General features: G+C 37.6%; 1 protein-coding gene across 5 annotated transcripts; it reads right to left on the reverse strand.

Annotated features, from left to right (window-relative positions):
• Positions 1-2919: 2919 nt before the first annotated feature.
• LOC125322009 (ADP-ribosylation factor-like protein 5B) lies at positions 2920-18967 on the reverse strand. 5 transcript variants are annotated; one of them, XM_048295539.1, is made up of 8 exons: positions 18777-18967; positions 18324-18576; positions 14047-14134; positions 11417-11477; positions 10129-10276; positions 8447-8530; positions 6657-6808; positions 2920-4564 (listed from the first exon to the last, which is right to left on the reverse strand). In XM_048295539.1, exons 5-8 carry the CDS (start codon positions 10270-10272, stop codon positions 4516-4518), a joined length of 429 nt encoding a protein of 142 aa, XP_048151496.1. In that variant the 5' UTR covers positions 10273-10276; positions 11417-11477; positions 14047-14134; positions 18324-18576; positions 18777-18967; the 3' UTR covers positions 2920-4515. The 5 variants fall into 5 exon arrangements, with proteins under 5 accessions (XP_048151496.1, XP_048151502.1, XP_048151506.1 ...); XM_048295545.1 differs by lacking the exon at positions 18324-18576; XM_048295549.1 differs by lacking the exons at positions 18324-18576; positions 18777-18967 and adding an exon at positions 14664-15237.
• Between the last annotated feature and the right edge of the window lie 550 nt (positions 18968-19517).

Here is a 19517-nt window from a genome sequence, read left to right on the forward strand (position 1 = left end):
CTTTCAATGTGGAAATAAAAATGAAGGGCAAATTATTAGGCAATACTCTTGTCAATAGTAATAATATAAATAACTTTTTAAATCACTGCATAAAGAGAAACACACAAATATGACATACATTGTGTCAACTGCACAAGAAACAACATGGGCAATGAAAGCCTGCTGTTGGTGGTACTGCCCACTGCAACTGCTGCTATTTTGAGCACTACTTACACTAAAAATAATCTAAATCTTGCAGTAGAACTACTATTTTGCTTGAATTTAGTCTTCATATGCAGTAGTATATAGTAAAGACTACAAATCATCATCATAGCTAAACCCACTGCAAGGTGACAGTTCAAATGTTACAGATCCCTGCAATTTCTGGGGAGCAGTAGTGCAACAGAGCATTAGAGGAGCAACTATCATCAACCAAAGTTAAAAAAAAAAATCAAGCATCTCATGGACAACAGACAGAAGTTACTATTAAAATGAAATATGCCAGGAATTGTATTAATTCTTTTTGTTGTCTACATTCTCAGTTGTAGAAACAATAAAAGGTTTGGAATATAATTCTAACCATAAAGAATTAAGACAAAGTGCCTTTAAGCTATAGAACAATTGTAAATTTTTTAAAACCTCACTGTAAGCTTCCTTCCTACCGAAGATGTGATTCAACCTTCCTCTCCTTTAGGCTGTCTCCATTATATCTAAGCATGATCCCCACAATTGAGCTAGTGATATACAGCCTCTTCATTTACCAAGGCATTTTTAAAGTCTTTCACACAGATGTCAAAGAACACAAGCTAAAGCAGGTTTGGCACTGTTAAACTGAGCCTTTCCTGCCATCTAGGGGACACAAACTGGTGTGCAACTGGAAGACTGTCTTCAGTTACTTCCAGGAAAACTTTCTGTATGAAATGCTTTTCTCTACCCAGCAAAACAAAAATCAACTTAAATGAAGAGTAGCACACCTACCAAGAAACTAACCTAACATAAAAACATTCTCCTGCCTGCAGGACAGGCACGCGCACAGTGCAGAGAGCATGCAGCTTTTCTAGTGCACAATCCCCTAAGAAGCAAAATATAGAAACACTCAATGTTGAAAGATCATCAAGGTAATTTTAGAAAAAGCTGAAGGTTGTTCCAAGATGCCAGTTTCTATTGCTAGTGTTGGCATCATGGCCAGGTTTCTCACCCTGCTCTCCTCACGGTTGCCTTCCAGGCTCTTTCACAGGGCAGACTCTACAAAAGGAAAGAGCAAACTCAGCTAAATGCTAAGCATAGCCAGACGCACAGACAAAAATCCATACAAGTTTTTTCCCAGTCTTTTGTTTAGATTTGTTTTGTTCTTACTTTGAAAGGGAACAGTCCACTAAAACAAACACCCTTCACTGAAACAAACAAAGACCCATGCTTCCCATGGCTGAAACGATGTGACAGTCTTTATAGGATCAAAGCTGGAGCTTCTCTGAGATGAAAGGAAGCAGGTGTCCAGCCAAGATGTTCTTCGAACTGGCTACAGCTGCACATGATGCAGGCCCTCATTCTGCCCCAGTGAACAGACTGGAGATGAAATGAAAGTGACAATGCTACACTACTGCAGTACCTCTTCAACACAGAGCACTCACAAACAAAAACCCCACCCAACTTAACAGAACAACTCAATTTTACTTTGATGGCAAGTATTTTGAGCAGCTGTGCCCAAGTCCTCTTCACCTTACTGAGTGCAGTGTGTTTAAAGAGCTGGAAAGAATCCCTGCTTTGGGGATACTGAACCTCTTTGCCACCGAGACAAAAAAGTAAAAAAACATAAATAAAAAGCCACGTGCCAACCCATTTACAGCAGTACAATATACATGTGCACAGGACACCGTAATTTCTTGACCTTAAGGTGATTAACATTGTTCTTTGTGAACAGCATATTAAACACAGAATACTTTCAAAATGCAAAACTACCTGCAAGATATTTACCACATTCAAATTAGAAAACATCATGCAGTATTTGGGAATGCAAAGACACACAGAATATTCTAAGGGACCCCTTAAAATATATTTTAATCAAATCACTTTAACAGGCTTTGAAGTTATTAAAAATAAGGCCCCCAAAATTCCACACCAAGCCTTTCTCCCCCCAAAAATGATAATAGCAAAAAAAAAAACCCCACAGCAACAGTGCTGCAGAGAAACCAGTATTATCAATGGAAAACTGTTGCAGAAAATGGAGCTGTTAGGTGATAAAAATCATAGCAATTATCAGGAATGTTTCATTCTGTAAAGATACTCAAAGGTTTTAAGTGCTAAGAAATTAAAAGAAAACTTCAATTATTCTGATATTCTAATGTCTACAATCAAACCATTTCCTCCTAATCAAATTCATATGTATTACCTCAGATAAGACTGGATTTAGTAATCAAACTATAGATTTTCAAATAGTTTTAGCTAGAAAGCATTACATATAAAATCATACTTTTTTTTTTTAACAATCAAAGGGCTATACATCCAGTTAGTGCTCTTTGTAGGTATTCAGGAGTACATTCTGAATGACATAAAAATAAACCTGAAAATAAATCTAAATTGCAAACTGGAATTAAATCACCAAACAAGAAACATCATTCATACTATAATTTTATTTTTTTCCTTTATAATTTGCTTCCCTAAGAGCAAAACAAATCTTATTTTCACACATTAAAACAGATGAACATCAGAGCAAACAGCTTTAATACCAGATTTTAACCTCACTTTGCATTCGTATTTTTTTTTAATGCACTACTTTTTGCTGATTTTAATTATTTTCTGAACACTTTGACTTGACACTCAATGTAGTCTTAAATGTAACTTTTGCTAACTGGCATTAATACACAACTTCATTCAACCAATCACTGTTTCCACATGTATTCAAAGTCTTTCCAACACTTATGACAACATATTTGCTGATACTTTAAAAATTTCATTAAGTTTTATTTAAATAAAATGGAAGCAAATTGAAATTTACAAAGCTTAAGATTTTATTAAAGAAAACTCGGTGTGCTTTAATTTCTGGAACAAGATTTAACAAAATCATTTTGTCATCAAAGGCCTACAGTCAGTTTGCAAAATGGTTCTGGTAACCAAACTCCATATGGCTTTTAGGCATGCAGAAGTGCAGAACAGTGCTTCTGGAAAACCTGCCAAGCATTTAGATACGTTGGGTACCTGACTGCTGCTGGGACTTTGCTAGGAATTGGGTGTCCACTATTGGTTTTGATTTGTTTGGTTTTTTTAATCCTCATGTGGGGTTTTTTGGGGTGATTGGTGGTTAGGTTTATTTGATACCTAATGTCTCAATTAACACAGTGTCTTTAGATTTCTTTAGATTTAACTTAATTCCCTTCAAATTGAATTAACAGTTACTGGGTCCAATCTTTCACCACCTGTTTTTCAGATTTCAGGTGAAGAAATCTAACTCAAACACCGTCAAAAGTCCTCTGCTCGTGCAAATAAGACCAAAAACAAAAATGAAGGCAAAATAATTTCTCTGCAACAGAATCTGAAAAGGTATGTGATAGTAGGTAAATAAAGGTCAAGATTAGCTTCACTCTGAAGTCTACAGATACAGCACCATGGTTTTATTTATAAGTCTGGCTTCCCTTTTGATTTTGCATTCATTTAGAAAACAGCCCTCTCACTAAAAGGTGAGGAAGGCTCATGTATACAGAATTTAAAATTGTAACAGAATTTAAAATTGTAACTGAATACAGCAAGTCTACACATAACACTGGCTGCTGTGATTCCAAATTTAATTACCAATTTACCTTTGAAAAGGTATTCAAGTTCTTAATGACTATACCAGCACTCAGTAGCAATATTTTTATGCACTGTACAGAGATGTATCTTCAAGTAGAAGAATATCCTAGAACTACATACCACAGAAACTGAGACTGAAACAGATTTCTTTTAAGGCAGAAGTTCCATTGTGTATCAGATTAAAAGCCACCACAATATTAACTATAACTAATTCATTAGGCATTTTAAAATTTGCATTCATAACTATTAATTCTCGTGCTGGCTAGAACTCTACTAAAGTTCCAGGAAGTCCAGCTGGAGAGATACAGTTATCCTTTGAGGTTAAAGCTATGGCAGAGTAAAGTTAACCTAAACACTACTTTTAATTATTAAATAAAATGTGCTCATTTATGTTAGTAATTTATACAACTATTTAGAAAGAGGAAGTATGAAATATTGACAATGACAAAACAGATTTTAAAAAGCTATCATCGAAAAAGTTAGAACTCATATTCAGAGGAATTTCAATGCTTAAAAACAGATTCACATATGTTCATCCAGTTGAAGATTAGTGTATTAAAAAAAGTTAAGAAAATACTTTTGTGTTTCAGTTCAACTGCGCTTGATTCAAGCACAGCTTAGAGGTTGGCTGATATAAATTAAACATGGTCACTGCCTCAGCAGCCAAAAGTACAGAAAAATGTACATGTTCACAGGATAAATAGAAGTCTCTTCTTTTGGAGGAATTGAAAAAAAAAAGCAAAAAAAAAGCTATCTCACTCCAATACGGGAGGTCATCCACTCCAAGCCTTGGCATAACCTGAAAGATAAGAGACGTTATAATTGGTACTAGCGGTATTCCAGCATCTTGAAGGTATTTTCTACCTGTTTTTATGTGTCAAAGCAGCTACTTAAAATAAATTAGATCATCTGGAAATGGGATTGAAAGCTGAACAGAGCAAATAGTGTTTTAAACTAAGTCTACTTATGCTTTAGCCACATGAAAATGGTCAAGCATTCTATTTCATTGAAGCTTGACAGTACTGCAATTTTTTGTTCCTTGTAAACCTAAAAGACACTATTCTTAAATGGTTACTCATAAGTACTTGGAAACAAAAACCTTTTTATTTTTCTACAGAATGCTAGACCTTTACACACTAATACTAAAAGATAAAGGGCAGGTTATCCAGACTGAATTGTTTCATGAAAAGACAGCAAATCAAAAATTCTAAAATCACGTTACAAAATTAAAAGTATGCTTATATTGAATACTAAGACTGCATGGGATCTAATCTGCTTCCTAACTCAATCTGCATCTCCATTTAAAGTCTTCCATTTCAGAAGACAGACTTTCCTTTGATTTTGTAGGGATCTAGTTACCTAGTTTATACCTCTTTGAGCTTTACCTTCATACAGTAAATCAGGGTTTAGCTATCCAAGAATTGCTAGCTTCACTCACACGGGGCTGATCCCCCCAGATTCCTGTCAGAATTGCTACCACCAGGGGCACAATGCCAATTGGCAACATCCAAATTAGTATGTTTTATGAATGAAAATCATGCAGTGATACCCACAGGGGCCACTGGAACATCTTGGAAGAGACAAGACTTTTTAATAGTAGGCAAGGAAAGATGTAGCATCATAGGGCTCATTGTTTTTCCATCAATTGTTTCAGTAGATCAAAATGGAAGACTCAGGTCACTAAGTTCATCTCACTACTGTCACAGTCTAAAGTATTCTAAATATTCACCCCTTTTTGGTTCACAATACAAAGAAGCAGCCTAGGATGGCCACTGTTTCTAAGCTAAACTTCGTATTTATTAATTATTACTTTCCTTCAAATGTCAACTTGGTTGAAGATCTTAATAAGTACATAAACTGTGTATTCAAAAGTGACTTTAGCAAAATTGGTAGCAGGAAAGTAGAGTTAACTCTTAGAACAAAACAATACAATCCAAAGACCTCATAAAAAAAACCCCCACTTTGTTCTAACATATTGCACCCCAAGGAAGTTAATGCCACCATTCACTCTACAAGATATCTCCATGACATTAGACTATACTTCATGCTATAAAGTGAGGTAGATGCTTTCCCTTCCCAAATACTCAGTTGGATTCACTATTTTTGATGTCACAACACCACATTATTGTAAAGGTTGTATAACAGAGCCAAAAAAACCCTCTAAATATCACACATTACAAGACTGCCTTAAAAATCAAGATGAAAAATTAGTACACTTCACACCATACAAGCAAGTCATTGTCCAACTTGTTAAAAGGTATCCAAAAATGTTTTTTGGTCTTTACAGACTAAGGATCTAAGGCTAGCCCAGCATTTCATTTTAGTAATTGCTGGCATAAGGTATACATATTTCAAAATTAGCTATACTAGCCAGATACAAACAAAATGTTTAATATTGGTAACAATTTTGTTTTATGACAGATCTATGTAACTTTTCATCAAAAACTATGTTTCAATGCTAATCAAAAAACCCAACCAACCAAATAAACCCCAGAACACCTCAACCTCCCAGCTTAGCAGCTTCCTGTAGTTTAGAATATAAAGGAAGAAAGAAGTAGCTTATTTCTTTAATACAGAAAGACACACAAGAGTAAGAGAGTAGTACAGAGAAAGACAGCTATGTCAACAGCTACATACTTAGATGGAGGGGTGGTGTTTGGTTTTTGATTTGGGGTTTTTAACAACAAATGGAAGAATTTCGTATGAGTTTGGAGTCTGAGCTATGAGAAAAAACACAAGGTTCAATTAAGAAAATGAAAAATTTAAAATGTCCCTCTGACTGCAAAGTTCAGAAAATATGAACTTTCAGAAAATCCATGTTGGTGTCAGCAGGCTTCTAAATCAGTATTCTCATTTACCACCAATTGCCATACTAAGCAGTAAGCACTTACCCTTCTCCTGTCAAAGCACAGCAGGACTGAATGTGCCATGGGTGATCCTTTATGGAGCTGAGGGTGAGGTATGCAGATATCTCAGCAGCTGTCATGCAGCCCTTCATGTCCTGCTTGATTGCAAAGATGAGAACCGCAGCCTTCCGTAAATCCTAGAAATGATTTACAGTACTCATAATAGTTATTATACAGAACTAAAAGGCTATTGTGCTAACTTCATTTCTTAAAAGAACTGTATCCAAGCTCATCTACAATTACACAGGAGCATGGAGTTTTAACTGACTTACTGCACTAAATACTCATTGCAGTAAGACTGAAAAAACTAATTTATTCAGAAGCGTTCACCACCACAGAGAATCAAACTGTAATGTATTATATGAGTATCCTTTTGGTGTTGACCACATGTTCATACATAACTAATGAAAGTCTTGTCAAAATACATTTTATAATGCTCTAAGCCAGTGGAATTATTTCTGGTTAAATATTCAAAGTCTTGCAATAAATACTATTCAAATGGAAAAGCCTGCTAGATATCACTCCCTTGAAATTGCTTTCAACTTCCTTAAAGAAGTTCTGTATTGATTAAAGCAGTAATAATTTAAGAAAGTTTTCTGAATTCTTATAAGTTTAATCCTAGTGTTCCAAAAAGGGAGCTCTAATAATGCTGCATCAGCTTTAATAACTAATTAAAATTGTTTTGTTTCAGTATGGAGTGTAGCATTCCAAACAGCAATGAGATGAACTGGAATGTATAGCTTTAAAAGTGCAGAAGGGTAAACAAATGTAATACTCAGGAAGCTGACAGTTGCAACTGAAAGTGTTCAATACATTTCAGTGCATATTAAATTTTGAGAATGTTTTTCTACCAAGAGAAAAAACAACCCAAAACAAAAAGGTTTATGATCTACAGCTGAAAATTCACCCCTAAAAGTAGTCCAGTCTAGGCCTACCAACTGTTTTCAAGAGATGGTAGATCATGATTACCTAAGAGTTTCAGACTGGAAACTAAAAAACTACATGGGAAAACTTCACCACAGTAAGTAATTTTTCCACCTTTTTTGGTAGTGAATTTACTCCTTACTATTAGACCCAAACTACAATTAATAATAAACTGTAAATCAAAAACTCACTTATGTGAAACACAAGTCTCTCAGAAAAATGAACTTAACAGTATTACTTGCATTGTAATAAATCCTTTTCTTTCAAAAATGAGGGAGAATATTTAGATTTAAAACAACCTTAATTCAGCTTCAGAGTGATCACAAAAGGTTTTAACATATTTTACCTAAGCCAATGTACAAGTTAATTTAAGATGTTTGAGTGAGTTGGCCCAATTCTGAACAGTCACCAGGACAACATATAATAAAAACAGAACCAAATAATTCTGAACGAAAATGAACTGAAATTAATTTACCCATAGTATGATATATGCTCCTTAATTTTAAGGAACAGGATTAAAAAAAAAAATGTTTCTTTAAATTCTAGCCATTTAACTGAAACAGTCAGTGCAGTAATAGCTGGTTACATTAATATGAAGCGTAAGATATTCCACAAGTTCAGCATTTGCAACCTAAAGACTGATTTGATTCCAATCAAGCAAGTCCTATTAGAAGAGTACTTCATAATAATTTTTCTGCTTATTTACAACTTACATGGTTTTAAAATGTGATCAACAGGCATACACATTCTCAGAATTTTTTTTCTGATGGTATTATTTTTGTTAACATAGGAAGCATGAAATGTTATTTGACTGTTCTCAACAAAACTATTATCCCAACGCCCCACCATACCTCATGAGCCAGCATTCTATAAAGTTCTTCTTTTGTTATAGAAAGTCGCTCTCTATCAATGCTGTCAACAACCAGAATGATGAACTAGAGAAAAACACCAATAGTATAGTATGTAAATATAAACTACAAATTACAGAAAGCACATTTTCAAGAGACCACTACCCCAAGTCTTCCTACAGAAGAGACATACACTTTCAGAGGACACTAGGAAAGAGAAAGTGACAAAAGGAGAAAAGAGAGACAGTAACAAAGAAGGAGAATTAGAAATCATTGCTGTAATTCTCCAACGTATGCTCCAAATCACTTGGCCTTATAAAATTAAAGGGATTCATTAGCCATTGAAAATGACCACAAAGTATGAAAAACTTTGTCAATTTAATGCTGCTGTGACTTTGAGATGCCCAGCAGATGAGGAGGAACAGTAATGGAATTATTCATGAGGGAGGCTAGGATTAGCATAGTAAACAAAACTCTTTCTTCCTCAACTGTTTCCAGCAGGCAAAGCTTCTAAGTAAAGGGTAAGATCTTCTTTCCAAGTACTAGAAGGCACTGGATTTCAAACACTTACTAGATAGAATATGAAGAACACACCAAAAGTATCAGGAAAAGAATATATACATCACTCCAAATTTCAAAACCAAAGATACTCAAGGGGTACATGCCAAGAACTTATTGCAGAAGTCTCTTTATCCTCATATGTGTCTTAGATGTAGCTGTACTTTTCCAGATAAAATAAAAAATTAGTCTAAACTACTAGAGATGATGGTTGAGATATCATCACCAGGCTTACAGCAGATCTAGGACGGATCACTGATCTCACCTCTCTTCAAGAGGAGTATAAGAAAAGATATAGAAAAAGGAAAAGATAAAAAAGGTAATTTTAAAGGAGGATGGAATACTTCTATAATGAGTATCTAGAAGAGGTCTCTGCTTTCAGTAGAAATGGTAAAAAATGAAGTCTGTAATATCTTACATCAAGGTAGGTGTCTCAAAAAGAGTCCTCAGAGGTTATATGTGCCTTTTTGTATTGATAACCTCTTGGCCTCAATAAGACTGTCATAAAAAACAAACCCCAAAAGTAAACCAGTGCTGAATTCTACTCCAACCTTTCCAGCAACAGCAGCTGTGCCAGTACCTCAAAAACAGTGCACAGCAAGACTTTCCTTCCTCCTTTGGATAAAAGCTACGAGCTGATGAGCTTTTAAAATACTGCTGCCTAGGCCTAGAGAAAGTCTCATTCCTCGTCCTTAATTATCATTATTTCAAAACCATTTCACACTGGATATACAGAAGTCCAGCTGACCACTACAAATCATCACAAAATTTGCAAATTACATTGCAAAATTTTCTTTTTAAACTACTTAAAAAAAGCAAGTAAAAAATCTGATCTAAAATGTATTTTTTTATCATTTGATTGCCTAGGAAAAAAGTCTTAATTTCACAGTTTATAGCATAGATCAAATAGCATTACTGTAAAGTATACGGAAAAAATACTTCAAATGTTACCAGAAAAACGGCTGCATACCAGAGATACCCCACACTTTCTGAGTTTATTCTTCCTCAATAAAATTTAACATCAATACAGCTGCCATCTTTACAGAAGTCTACCAATATTCCTAATAAATGAATATAATTTCAAACAAACTTATTCAATTTGCAGATTTCAAAACATTGTCTCATACCTCTGTGTTTGAATAATAGGTATTCCACGACGACCGTAATGATTTTTGCCCTCCAATATCCCACATTAAGAAATGAGTGTTTTTCACCACTATTTCTTCTACATTGCTTCCTATGGTTGGAGAAGTATGAACCACTTCATTCATTAAGCTAAAGGAAGCAATATCATACCATAAGGACCAATCAGCAAAATCTACAAGGCTTGTTACAGCTGAATTATAACAATTTTTTTGTAGAAAAAGTAAATATGTGTAACTGATTAAAAAATATTAAAAATTTAGGCATATTTTAAAAAAGCTATATATTTGAACTTTAGAAAGGAGTCATGCTTAAAGAAATCAGCAATGAAAAATAAGCACATAAAAGGCATAACAAATGGATAAGCATCTGTGTTTTAGGAGGACTGTCTTTTTAAAGGACATTAACGACACTTAAAACACAGTTGTTTTAAAGTAGGAGCTACCATTCTCAAGATCCCAAATATAACCCCCAAATATAAATATAAATTGGAATATAATATTATCAAAGCAGTCTACTCAGTCACTCAATATTAAATCCCAAATGACTGTTTGGTTACAAAGCCAAAAAAAATTTCTGAATTTTCTGAAAATTTCTCAGTTTCACCTTTAAGCTTGCTCAAAAATGCTTATGAATAAAAAGTCTTTTTGGAAAGCATACTATGCTGCTTTGATATCCAGATATATGGGTATTAATTTAGTTACACCTTCTTCCTTTTCCACAGTTACAATAGTAATTATGGTCCTAACAACAGTCTTGAATTTATCATGGCTATTCCTGTAATGCTGCCAAGATTTGGGTGCAATGATGCTATTGAAAATGAGAAAGCTAGGACCCGGGCAAGAGGAAATATTATTTTTAGGAATTCTCTATCACAAGTTTTAGACACTGGAATTGAGAAACATTTGGAAACATTTTTGGATTTTTGCAGAGCAGCTAGAATTTCCATTAATTTAAAAATCTTTCCTGCAGTTACTGGCAACAAGATTATTTCTATGCTTACAAATTGAGACAGGCTTTCATGGCAAAAAAATTAAAGTTCACTTTGTGCTTGAATGTACAATTTTGTTATTCAATTTACAGTGCAGTTTTAAAGCACAGCAGTTTCTTCACTTATCCTTTAAATATTTACTCTGCCTAGAACAACTAATACCATTAATGTATGAAGTGTGATTTGGAACTTTAGAGATTCCACAAGGTTACAAAGCTGAATTTTTCATGATTAAACAGTGACAAAATACAAACAGAAAAACAATTAGCTCATATACTTAAAACTGGTAAAGAATAGTAGTCTTTCCAGCATTATCAAGTCCCACTATGATTACTTTGTGCTCTGCATACACAAAAAAATTAAAAAAAAGACAATAAATTAGTGGAAACAGCAATAATTATAATTCTGGTTAATCACTCTCCCTTACTGAAGAAAGCAACTGCTTGTTTCTCTTATTTCAGTATGTTACACAGATTAGTGGTATCTTCAGGACAGAAAAAAAGCCAAACAAAACCACAAAGCCTCATCTTCTCTTGAGACTACAGTTTCAGGAAAGTCAGCACTGGAAATCTAATAAAGGTACAGTTACTAACGATTACTTCATTTACAACATCTAGTTTTAGAAAGAAAAGTACAATGAAAAAATATAATTCATAGCAATGAACACCAACAAACATCCAAAGACCGCAAAAGATATTACCCTAACATTCAAGGCTCAATAATAACCATTTGTTAAGGTACCATCATCATTCACACAGTAAAACCTGAGAGGAAACTGTATTTTGAATAGGCCACAAATTCTAACTTTGCAACTTCTAAGCTGAAAAGTCACAGAATGATGGAATAGTCAAGGCTGGAAAACACTTCTGGAGGTCATCTGGTTGAACCTCTTTGCTCAACCAGGCCCATACAGCCAGTGGCCTAGGACCATGTCCAGCTGGGTTTTTAATATTTCCAAGATGGAAACTCCACAGCCTCCCTGGACAGCTTGGGTCATTGTTCAGCCACCCTCACAGTGAAAAAGTGTTTCCTGATGTTCAGAAGGAACTTCCGTGTTTCAGTTCATGCCCATTGCCCAGTCCTGTCATTTGCACCACTAAGACAAGTCTGGCTCTGCCCTCTTTGCACCTCTTTTTCTCATATGTGAGATGCTCCAGTCCCTTAATCACCCTTGCAGCCCATGACTGAACTCTCCCCAGTACGTCCACGACTCTCTTGTACTGAAGAGCCCAGAACTGGACACAGTACTCCAGGTGAGGCCCCATCAGTGCTGAGTATAAAGGAAAGATCACAGCCCCCAACCTGCAGTAAATTCTAGCATACAGAATAGTGATCTTGCAATTGCTGCAATGTTATTTTTTTCCAGGCACAGAGGAAGCAAAACAGAAAACAAACAAACAAAACCAGCAAAATAGTCCTCCAGAATTTATATGCTTCTCTGTAAATAATCCCTCTTAGAATTTCAAATCCAGTAGCACAACCACTTAGGATGGTGGTTCTTTTGCTACATGTGTGAAGTTACAACATACTGATCCAATTACTGACAAAGAAAGCAAATCAGTTCAGAGGGAAGAACCTGCAAATGGATTCATAAAAATTCTGTGAACAAGCTCACTTTTAAAGAGATAATATTTACAATTCTAGGGCCCTTATTCCAAAGCAAAACATGGTTCACAGTTTAAAGACTTCCTACAAAATACCACATTTGATGTACAGAATCCAGTAAGTTACTAGAGCAAAAGATCTATCACAAATATCAAATTGGTGGGTATTTTTCCCCCACAAGCGGGTGGTTTAAGGAAGAATTGTTTTGGTTTAAAATCTACTTATTTATAGTAACCTACATCTTTTTATACTGAATATTACTGTAATAGAACATTCTCTTGTATGGAACTTTTATAAGTTTTGCTATGCAATAGGGTTATAACAGATGATAAAATCTGTTTCTTTGTGCCAGTTCTCCTACTACTGCATCGTGTCAATACATTCTAAGGAAAGAACATTTCCTGGCTGTAAATACAGGAGTACTTCTAGCCCCATTAACAGCAGCATCAGTAATTAATGACCTTTCCCAATACATAAATAGTATGAAATCCTCTATTTTCAATGCTAATAAATCATGCCTAGCTTGGCTGTCCATCTCTTCTTCAAATTTAGTTAAATTTAAACAGCTTTCAAAGGTCAAACAGAAATACCCTTCTGTTGTTTTCAAACTACACATGTCAACTATAGCCAGGAAGAAGATGATTCTACTTTTGCAGCATTCTGTTTGAGTTATTTTCAAGAAAAAAAAGAAATTCCAGTCAGGAATTACTCTGCCCTCTCATCTTCTTATCAGAATACATCATCTTAGGCATGAATGATTGGAGTGTTGGATGATACAACATCACACTACTTGAAGTAATGAAGAAAAAACCTCCATTGAGATGACTGCTTTTAAAAGCCACTGAAGTGTGAATCAGCACTAACTCGAAAAAAAGGCACAGCTTATCTGTGTTACTTCATGGTCAAATGGCATTTCATACAGTGATTGAATAAGCACAAACAATGAACAGTCACACAAGTGTTAATTAATGATGATCTTGTCATGAAAATAGTAAGGTGAAATCATGGGTATCTCATACAAGTAGCAGATTCCAGAACTATAGTAATGGAAAACTCATCACTTACAAACATATTCAAAAGTTGAATTTCTGTCTAGTTTGATGAAAATACAGAAAATTTACACATAGATGTGCATTAGAGGAAAAACATGTGAGCTTAAAAACTACCAAACTAAGACACAACAGAATTTTAGCAAGACAATTACTTGTTTACAAGCGCAGCTAGTAGAAGAGAGATGTCACATTTAGGAAGAAGGACAGTTACGGGGTAAACCATAGGCAGTGATTTATTTGTGTTCTGTACTTACAGACTAACCAAAGTTTCTCCCTTTCACTGGCTGGTATTCAAACTCAGTTTAGGTTGTATTCATGAATATCTTCCCAGTCCACCATGTTCTTGGCAAAAGAAGAAGAAAATCCATAACAAAGTTAAGAGAGCAGAAGAGAAGAGTCTTTATTAATCAGGCAGGAATGGGGAGGGAAAGTAGAAAAAGTAGGCATATGGAGGGAAAAAAAGAAAAGACAGTATTAGACTATTCCTTAAAAGAATCCAATGACTTTTTGGTTTTATCAACCATTTCTAGCACACTGTTTAAAAAAAATAGTATGTAATACTGTTAAAAAAAATCCCTGGCAGTTTAGTATTACAAAAACACAGGACAGTGAAGATTATCTTCTTGCAGATGTTAGAAGAAAGACATAATACGCTCTTTTCTTCCCTTACTCATCTATATTTCTCTGTTGTAAAACAGCCCAAAACTGAAGATTCATTTCTCCCAACATGCCTTTTCCTCTATTTTGCAAAAGGTAAAAATAAAAATGAAAAAAATTCTAAATACTTTAATGATGAGTCTTCTAACATATTTGGAGAAAATGACTACTGGAATGGGTACCAATACTTTCCAGGCTGTGAAACAAAACTTACCTGGTTCCAAAGAGCAACAATCTTGGAGGCCTCAGAGTTGAAGACAGAATGCTGAAGGTCATAATTATGAAGACATAATTCTGAAGGTCGAAGAGGTTTCAATACAAAGACTCATTTTGTACACTAAGAGCTACCTTAGAATCTTCTCTGAAGTACAAAATAACTGTTAAAATACATCTCGTATCTCCAGACCTCCAGAGCAACCTGTAAGACTCTGAATAATTACTGTTCCAAATATAAGTAAACCCCAGATTTGTATGCTTCTTAAAGAATTCTATCAGACACATACAAAAAAATAAGGTATTGACAAATGTCAGTTACCTTTATCAGGGTTGCTGACATTCACTTCCATTTTTAACCCTTAGTTTTATTAAGAGCAGTTTTGATAGCACTGATGGAATGATAAATCAAGCAAGTTTTACTCAGACATATGTTAACACAGGCACTAACTTAATTGCTCCACCATCTATTCACACTACTACATGTTGCTTAGAAGAATGTGCCACTTGACTACTGAATCATAGCTTCAGCAGGTCATTTGTGAACTCTTGATTTTTTTTTAAGTTCTAAAAGTAAGTTACTAATAAAAGTAAGTTCAATCTGAACTTAGATCACTAAGGTCACCAGGTCATGCTTCAGGGCATATTTTAAATGAAAACAATACTCGGGCAATATTTTTGGTCAATTAAAAAAAAAAGAAAAGGAAAAATTATCAGGAATCCATTAGATAGTCACATAGAAAAATGACAAAAGTCTATTTTAAAGGCCATTGTTTCTCTTACAAGTAAGCATATCTCTATTTCAGTTCACATCATTCAATTACTATTTGATTATGAGACAACATATATTGAGAGCTGAAAGACTTAGGCACACCTCATCCCCCATGCTCTACTTGATAGAACACAGATGGAACTTTTCAAATCTTTGCTTTTTGTTTTTCCTTTTGCCAGTATCAAGTGCTGCAGACTATCACACAACTAGCCATGAGAACTGATACCATGCTCCTCACATAGTGGAACCTACTTGCACCTTTGGAATACTCCTTCTATATAGCCAAAATCAATGTGTAAGTTAACGTCTTAGTCTGCTCAACAAGCAGCTTCACAGGACAGCCTGTGAATTCTCTAAGGAGTTGTCAAGATTTGATGTAACTAGAAGAGCAACCAAAATCAACTCAGAAATTACTATGCTTTATTATCAGTAACAATATTATTTAGCGAAAATAGGTGTGTAGTTGGAGACTAATTTTCCATTAGGTCAAAAGTTTATGTTTGTAGCAAATTTTCTAGAATGAAATTTCAAATTTGGCCAGGAAAAAAAGCTCACTTTCTTTTCTGTGGTTACCACAAGAAGAGGTAAAAAAAAAAAAAAAAACACCAAAAACCAAACCCAAAACCAAAGCAAAAACCGAACAAAAGATAACTCCAGCACTAAACCAAGATCAGGACACACCCTAAGAGCTTCTTATTGGGATAAAAGCCAAAAATTAAATATTTAATGGTATTATCTCATCTATTTTAACTGTGAGACTAATTTTTCATTAATGCATACGAATGCACTAGGTTTGCATGGTGAGATTTTGATAGTGAAGAGGGCTACACAGTGCTTTCTGTGAGAAACTCCTAGAAGCTTCTCTTACATTTATGTAGCCAATGCCAGGCAGGGCCATCAGCAACAGGTGTAATGCCTCTGGGATAACACATTTAAGACAGGAAAAGGTTACTGCACAGATGCAATTACGAACAGAGAAAAGAGGAGTGAGAATATATGAGTAAAAACAACTCTGCTGACTCCAAGGTCAGCGCACAAGGAGGGAAAGGAGGTTCTGCAGGTGTCAGAGATCCACCTGCAGCCCATGGTGAGGGCCACATCGAGGCAGCTGTGGCCCTGCAGCCATTGAGGTCCATGGAGGAGCAGAGATCCACCTGCACCCCATGGAGGACCCCATGCCAAAGCAGGTGGATGTCAAAGGTGGCTGTGACCCCACTGGACACTCAGGTTGGAGCAGGCTCCTGGCAAGAACCTGCGGACCCATGGAGAAGAGTCCACTCTGGAACAGGTTTGCTGGCAGGCTTGTGACCTCGTGGGGGATCCCTGCTGGAGCAGCCTGTCCCTGAAGGACTGTGCCTCATGAAAAGGACCCATGCTGGAACAGTTAGTGAAGAATTGCAGACCTTGGGAAGAACACATACTGGAGAAGCCCATGAAGGACTGTGTCCCATGGGAGGGATCCCACACTGGAATAGGGGATGGAGTCCACCCCCATGAGGAGGAAAGAGTGGCAGACAAGTGATGAACTGACCACAGCCCCAATTCCCTGTTCTCCTCCTGCAGGGAGGAGGTAGAGAACTAAAAATAAAGTTAACCCTGGGAAAAGAGAGGGAGGAGTCGGGGGGAGATGTTTAGAAGATTTGGTTTTATTTCTCGTTAACCTGTTCTGATTTGACTGGGAATGAATTATATTACTTTCACAAATTAAGTCTGTTTTGCCCATGATGGTAACTGGTGAGTGATCTCTCCCTATCCTTATTTCAACCCAGAAGCCTTTTGCTGTATTTTCTCTCCCCCTGTTCAGCTGAGGAGGGGAGTCACGGAGCTGCTTTGGTGCACATCCGGCATCCAGCCAAGGTAATTCACAATGAAGAATAATTTTTCTTCCAGGAAATAATATACAATAACAAACACAATGTGTTTTCCTGAAGATAAATATTGACATCATAAGCTACTATACAGGCAAATACTAAAAGCCACCAGTTATCTCCTGATCAGTTTTCTGCTTATAGGTCTCTTTGGAGTCTTAGGAACACTTCATGGAAGGAAAGGAGTTGCAGATTGCACTATTTGATGAAAACAAAAAAAAGTACTTACTATTTTTCTGGAGAATAGGGGAAACATTGAATCTTACCGAATAGGTTTGACAGTTCAGGAAAATAAGAAATTAGCAACAAATTCAGAAGACTTTGTTAGAAGACTTCAGGAATGATGTGATAGGATGGTGTATGCATGAGAAAAATAAATGATCTGGGATTGCGTCCAAATCCCATCCTATGAAAGACAGTTTGATACACAGATGTCAACGTGCACACACACTGAGGCTTTGCTCTGGTATCTACAGAACTAGAATGGCTTATGAGCAACTACAGGAACAAAATTATGGAAGTACACCAGGTGTATCTGCCTCCAAAAACTTGCAACAGAGTGTTGCACAAAAAAGTCTTATGTGCATCAAGAACTTTAAAGTGGAAATGAGGTACACATTTGGAAACTCGATGAGAGAACAATTAGCAGTAACATCATTTTGCCTGCTCCAAGCTCAGGGCCTCAAGGAAAAAGAATATAAACTAAAAATTCCTTAACTATTTAATTTCCTAACCAGAAATGGCTAGGTAAACAAAAAAAAAAATTAGAACAAATTAACAGAAAACATAATTTTCTATTTTTATGATAACCATCTGAGGTAAAAGTGGTGGCAGATGCAAATTCTGAACTCTGGATTAGAACATGAGCCATCATTGGGGGGCTGGATGAACTGGGCAGGAGAGCATGGAAAGCGATACTATCCCCTTACGACCTTTTTATTTTTGTCTGGAGAAGTGATTTTCTTGGGTCACTAACTGTATTTAACTAGCATCATTGCCAAAACACAAACAGAATTTTTACCTCGAAGGCCCCTACATGTTTGGCGTTCTTCTTTTCCTTTTAATTAAAGACTAAAATAACATGATTTTAATAACAGATCCCGACTTAAAAAGCAGGATCGGCGAAGTCAAAAAGGACCGTCATCGTCCATCAAAGCTTCAGCAGTCCGGGCCGCCGTGGATGCCGGGCGCGCACCGCCTGAAGGGCTGCCCGGGGCAGACGACGCGTTTAACGCGGCCAGGGAGGAGGGGGAAAGGAGGGACCACCTCGGGACCTGAAACAAAGCGACCCCAAGCATGAGGCGCCGCGGGTCCAGCGCTCACGGCGCGGCACAAAGCAAAGCTCAACTTTTGGCTAGGCGGGCCTTCAGGGGAAGCCCGGCGAGCGGCACCGGCCCCGAGCCCCCGCGGCCCCCGCAGCCCCCGGGCTCCACTCGCCGCCCGCCCCGTCGCCGGCTCGGGCCCGAGCGCCCACCTTGGCTACCGAAGAGGCTCCACAGCTTGGCGAAGATTAGGCCTATGCCTGGCCTCGGCTTCCCGCCGAGTGCCCGGGGCACCCCGAACTCACCCAGTCGGCAGCGACGGCAGCAGTAGCAGCGACTCCCTCCGTGGAGGCTCCCGCAGCGGCCCCGCGGCAGCGCCGAGCGGGCGGGCACAGCGAGGGGGCGGGCACGCGGCGCCGCCCCGCCCCGCCAACGGCCCGCGCGCGCCACTGCGGTGTCACGGCGGGGGCGGCGGGCGCGGCAGCGTGGCTGCGCCGACAGTGGCGAGGAGGCAGCAGGGCTGCTGGGAAGCCGAGGCGTCTGGGGTCGGGAGGACGGAGCCGCCCCGCAAGGGACGAATGCCGCGAGGAGAGCTTGGCCCCCGCCGCGGTGGCCGGTGCCGGGGTGGGAGGCGCTGGCAGAGCGCCAGTCCCGTCCCTGTGTCCTTCAGCCCGGCGGTGCTATGGCCGGTCCACGGCCTCTGCTGTTGGGAAGGGTTGAGGATTTCAGGGCAGGCAGTGCTCTCGTGTACATTAAAAGTTGTGAAAGCAGCGGAATCCCTTTCAGGGCTGCGCTACAGGTTTCTGTACTGAGCTCTTGCGTGGGTACCCACCCGGGCTTCCTCAGCAGCACTTTGGGCAGGGTCAATGAGCGAGCACGAGCTCAGCTCCGCCCTAGCGAGCGATCCGGCGGGCACTTGGGTGCAGAAACGGTGCAAGTACAAAACCTGTTTA

This window comes from Corvus hawaiiensis, chromosome 1 (genome assembly GCF_020740725.1).
Source record: "Corvus hawaiiensis isolate bCorHaw1 chromosome 1, bCorHaw1.pri.cur, whole genome shotgun sequence".
NCBI classification, from domain to species: Eukaryota; Metazoa; Chordata; class Aves; order Passeriformes; family Corvidae; genus Corvus; species Corvus hawaiiensis.

Excerpts from the sequence above, each read along its gene's own strand:
- LOC125322009 (XM_048295554.1), bottom strand. The coding sequence starts at position 10,272 with ATGAATGAAGTGGTTCATACTTCTCCAACCATAGGAAGCAATGTAGAA. Across the intron at positions 8,531-10,128 it reads CCTATTATTCAAACACAGAG|TTCATCATTCTGGTTGTTGA; the intron begins GTATGAGACAAT and ends GTTTTTCTCTAG. Across the intron at positions 6,809-8,446 it reads ATAGAATGCTGGCTCATGAG|GATTTACGGAAGGCTGCGGT; the intron begins GTATGGTGGGGC and ends AATCATTTCTAG.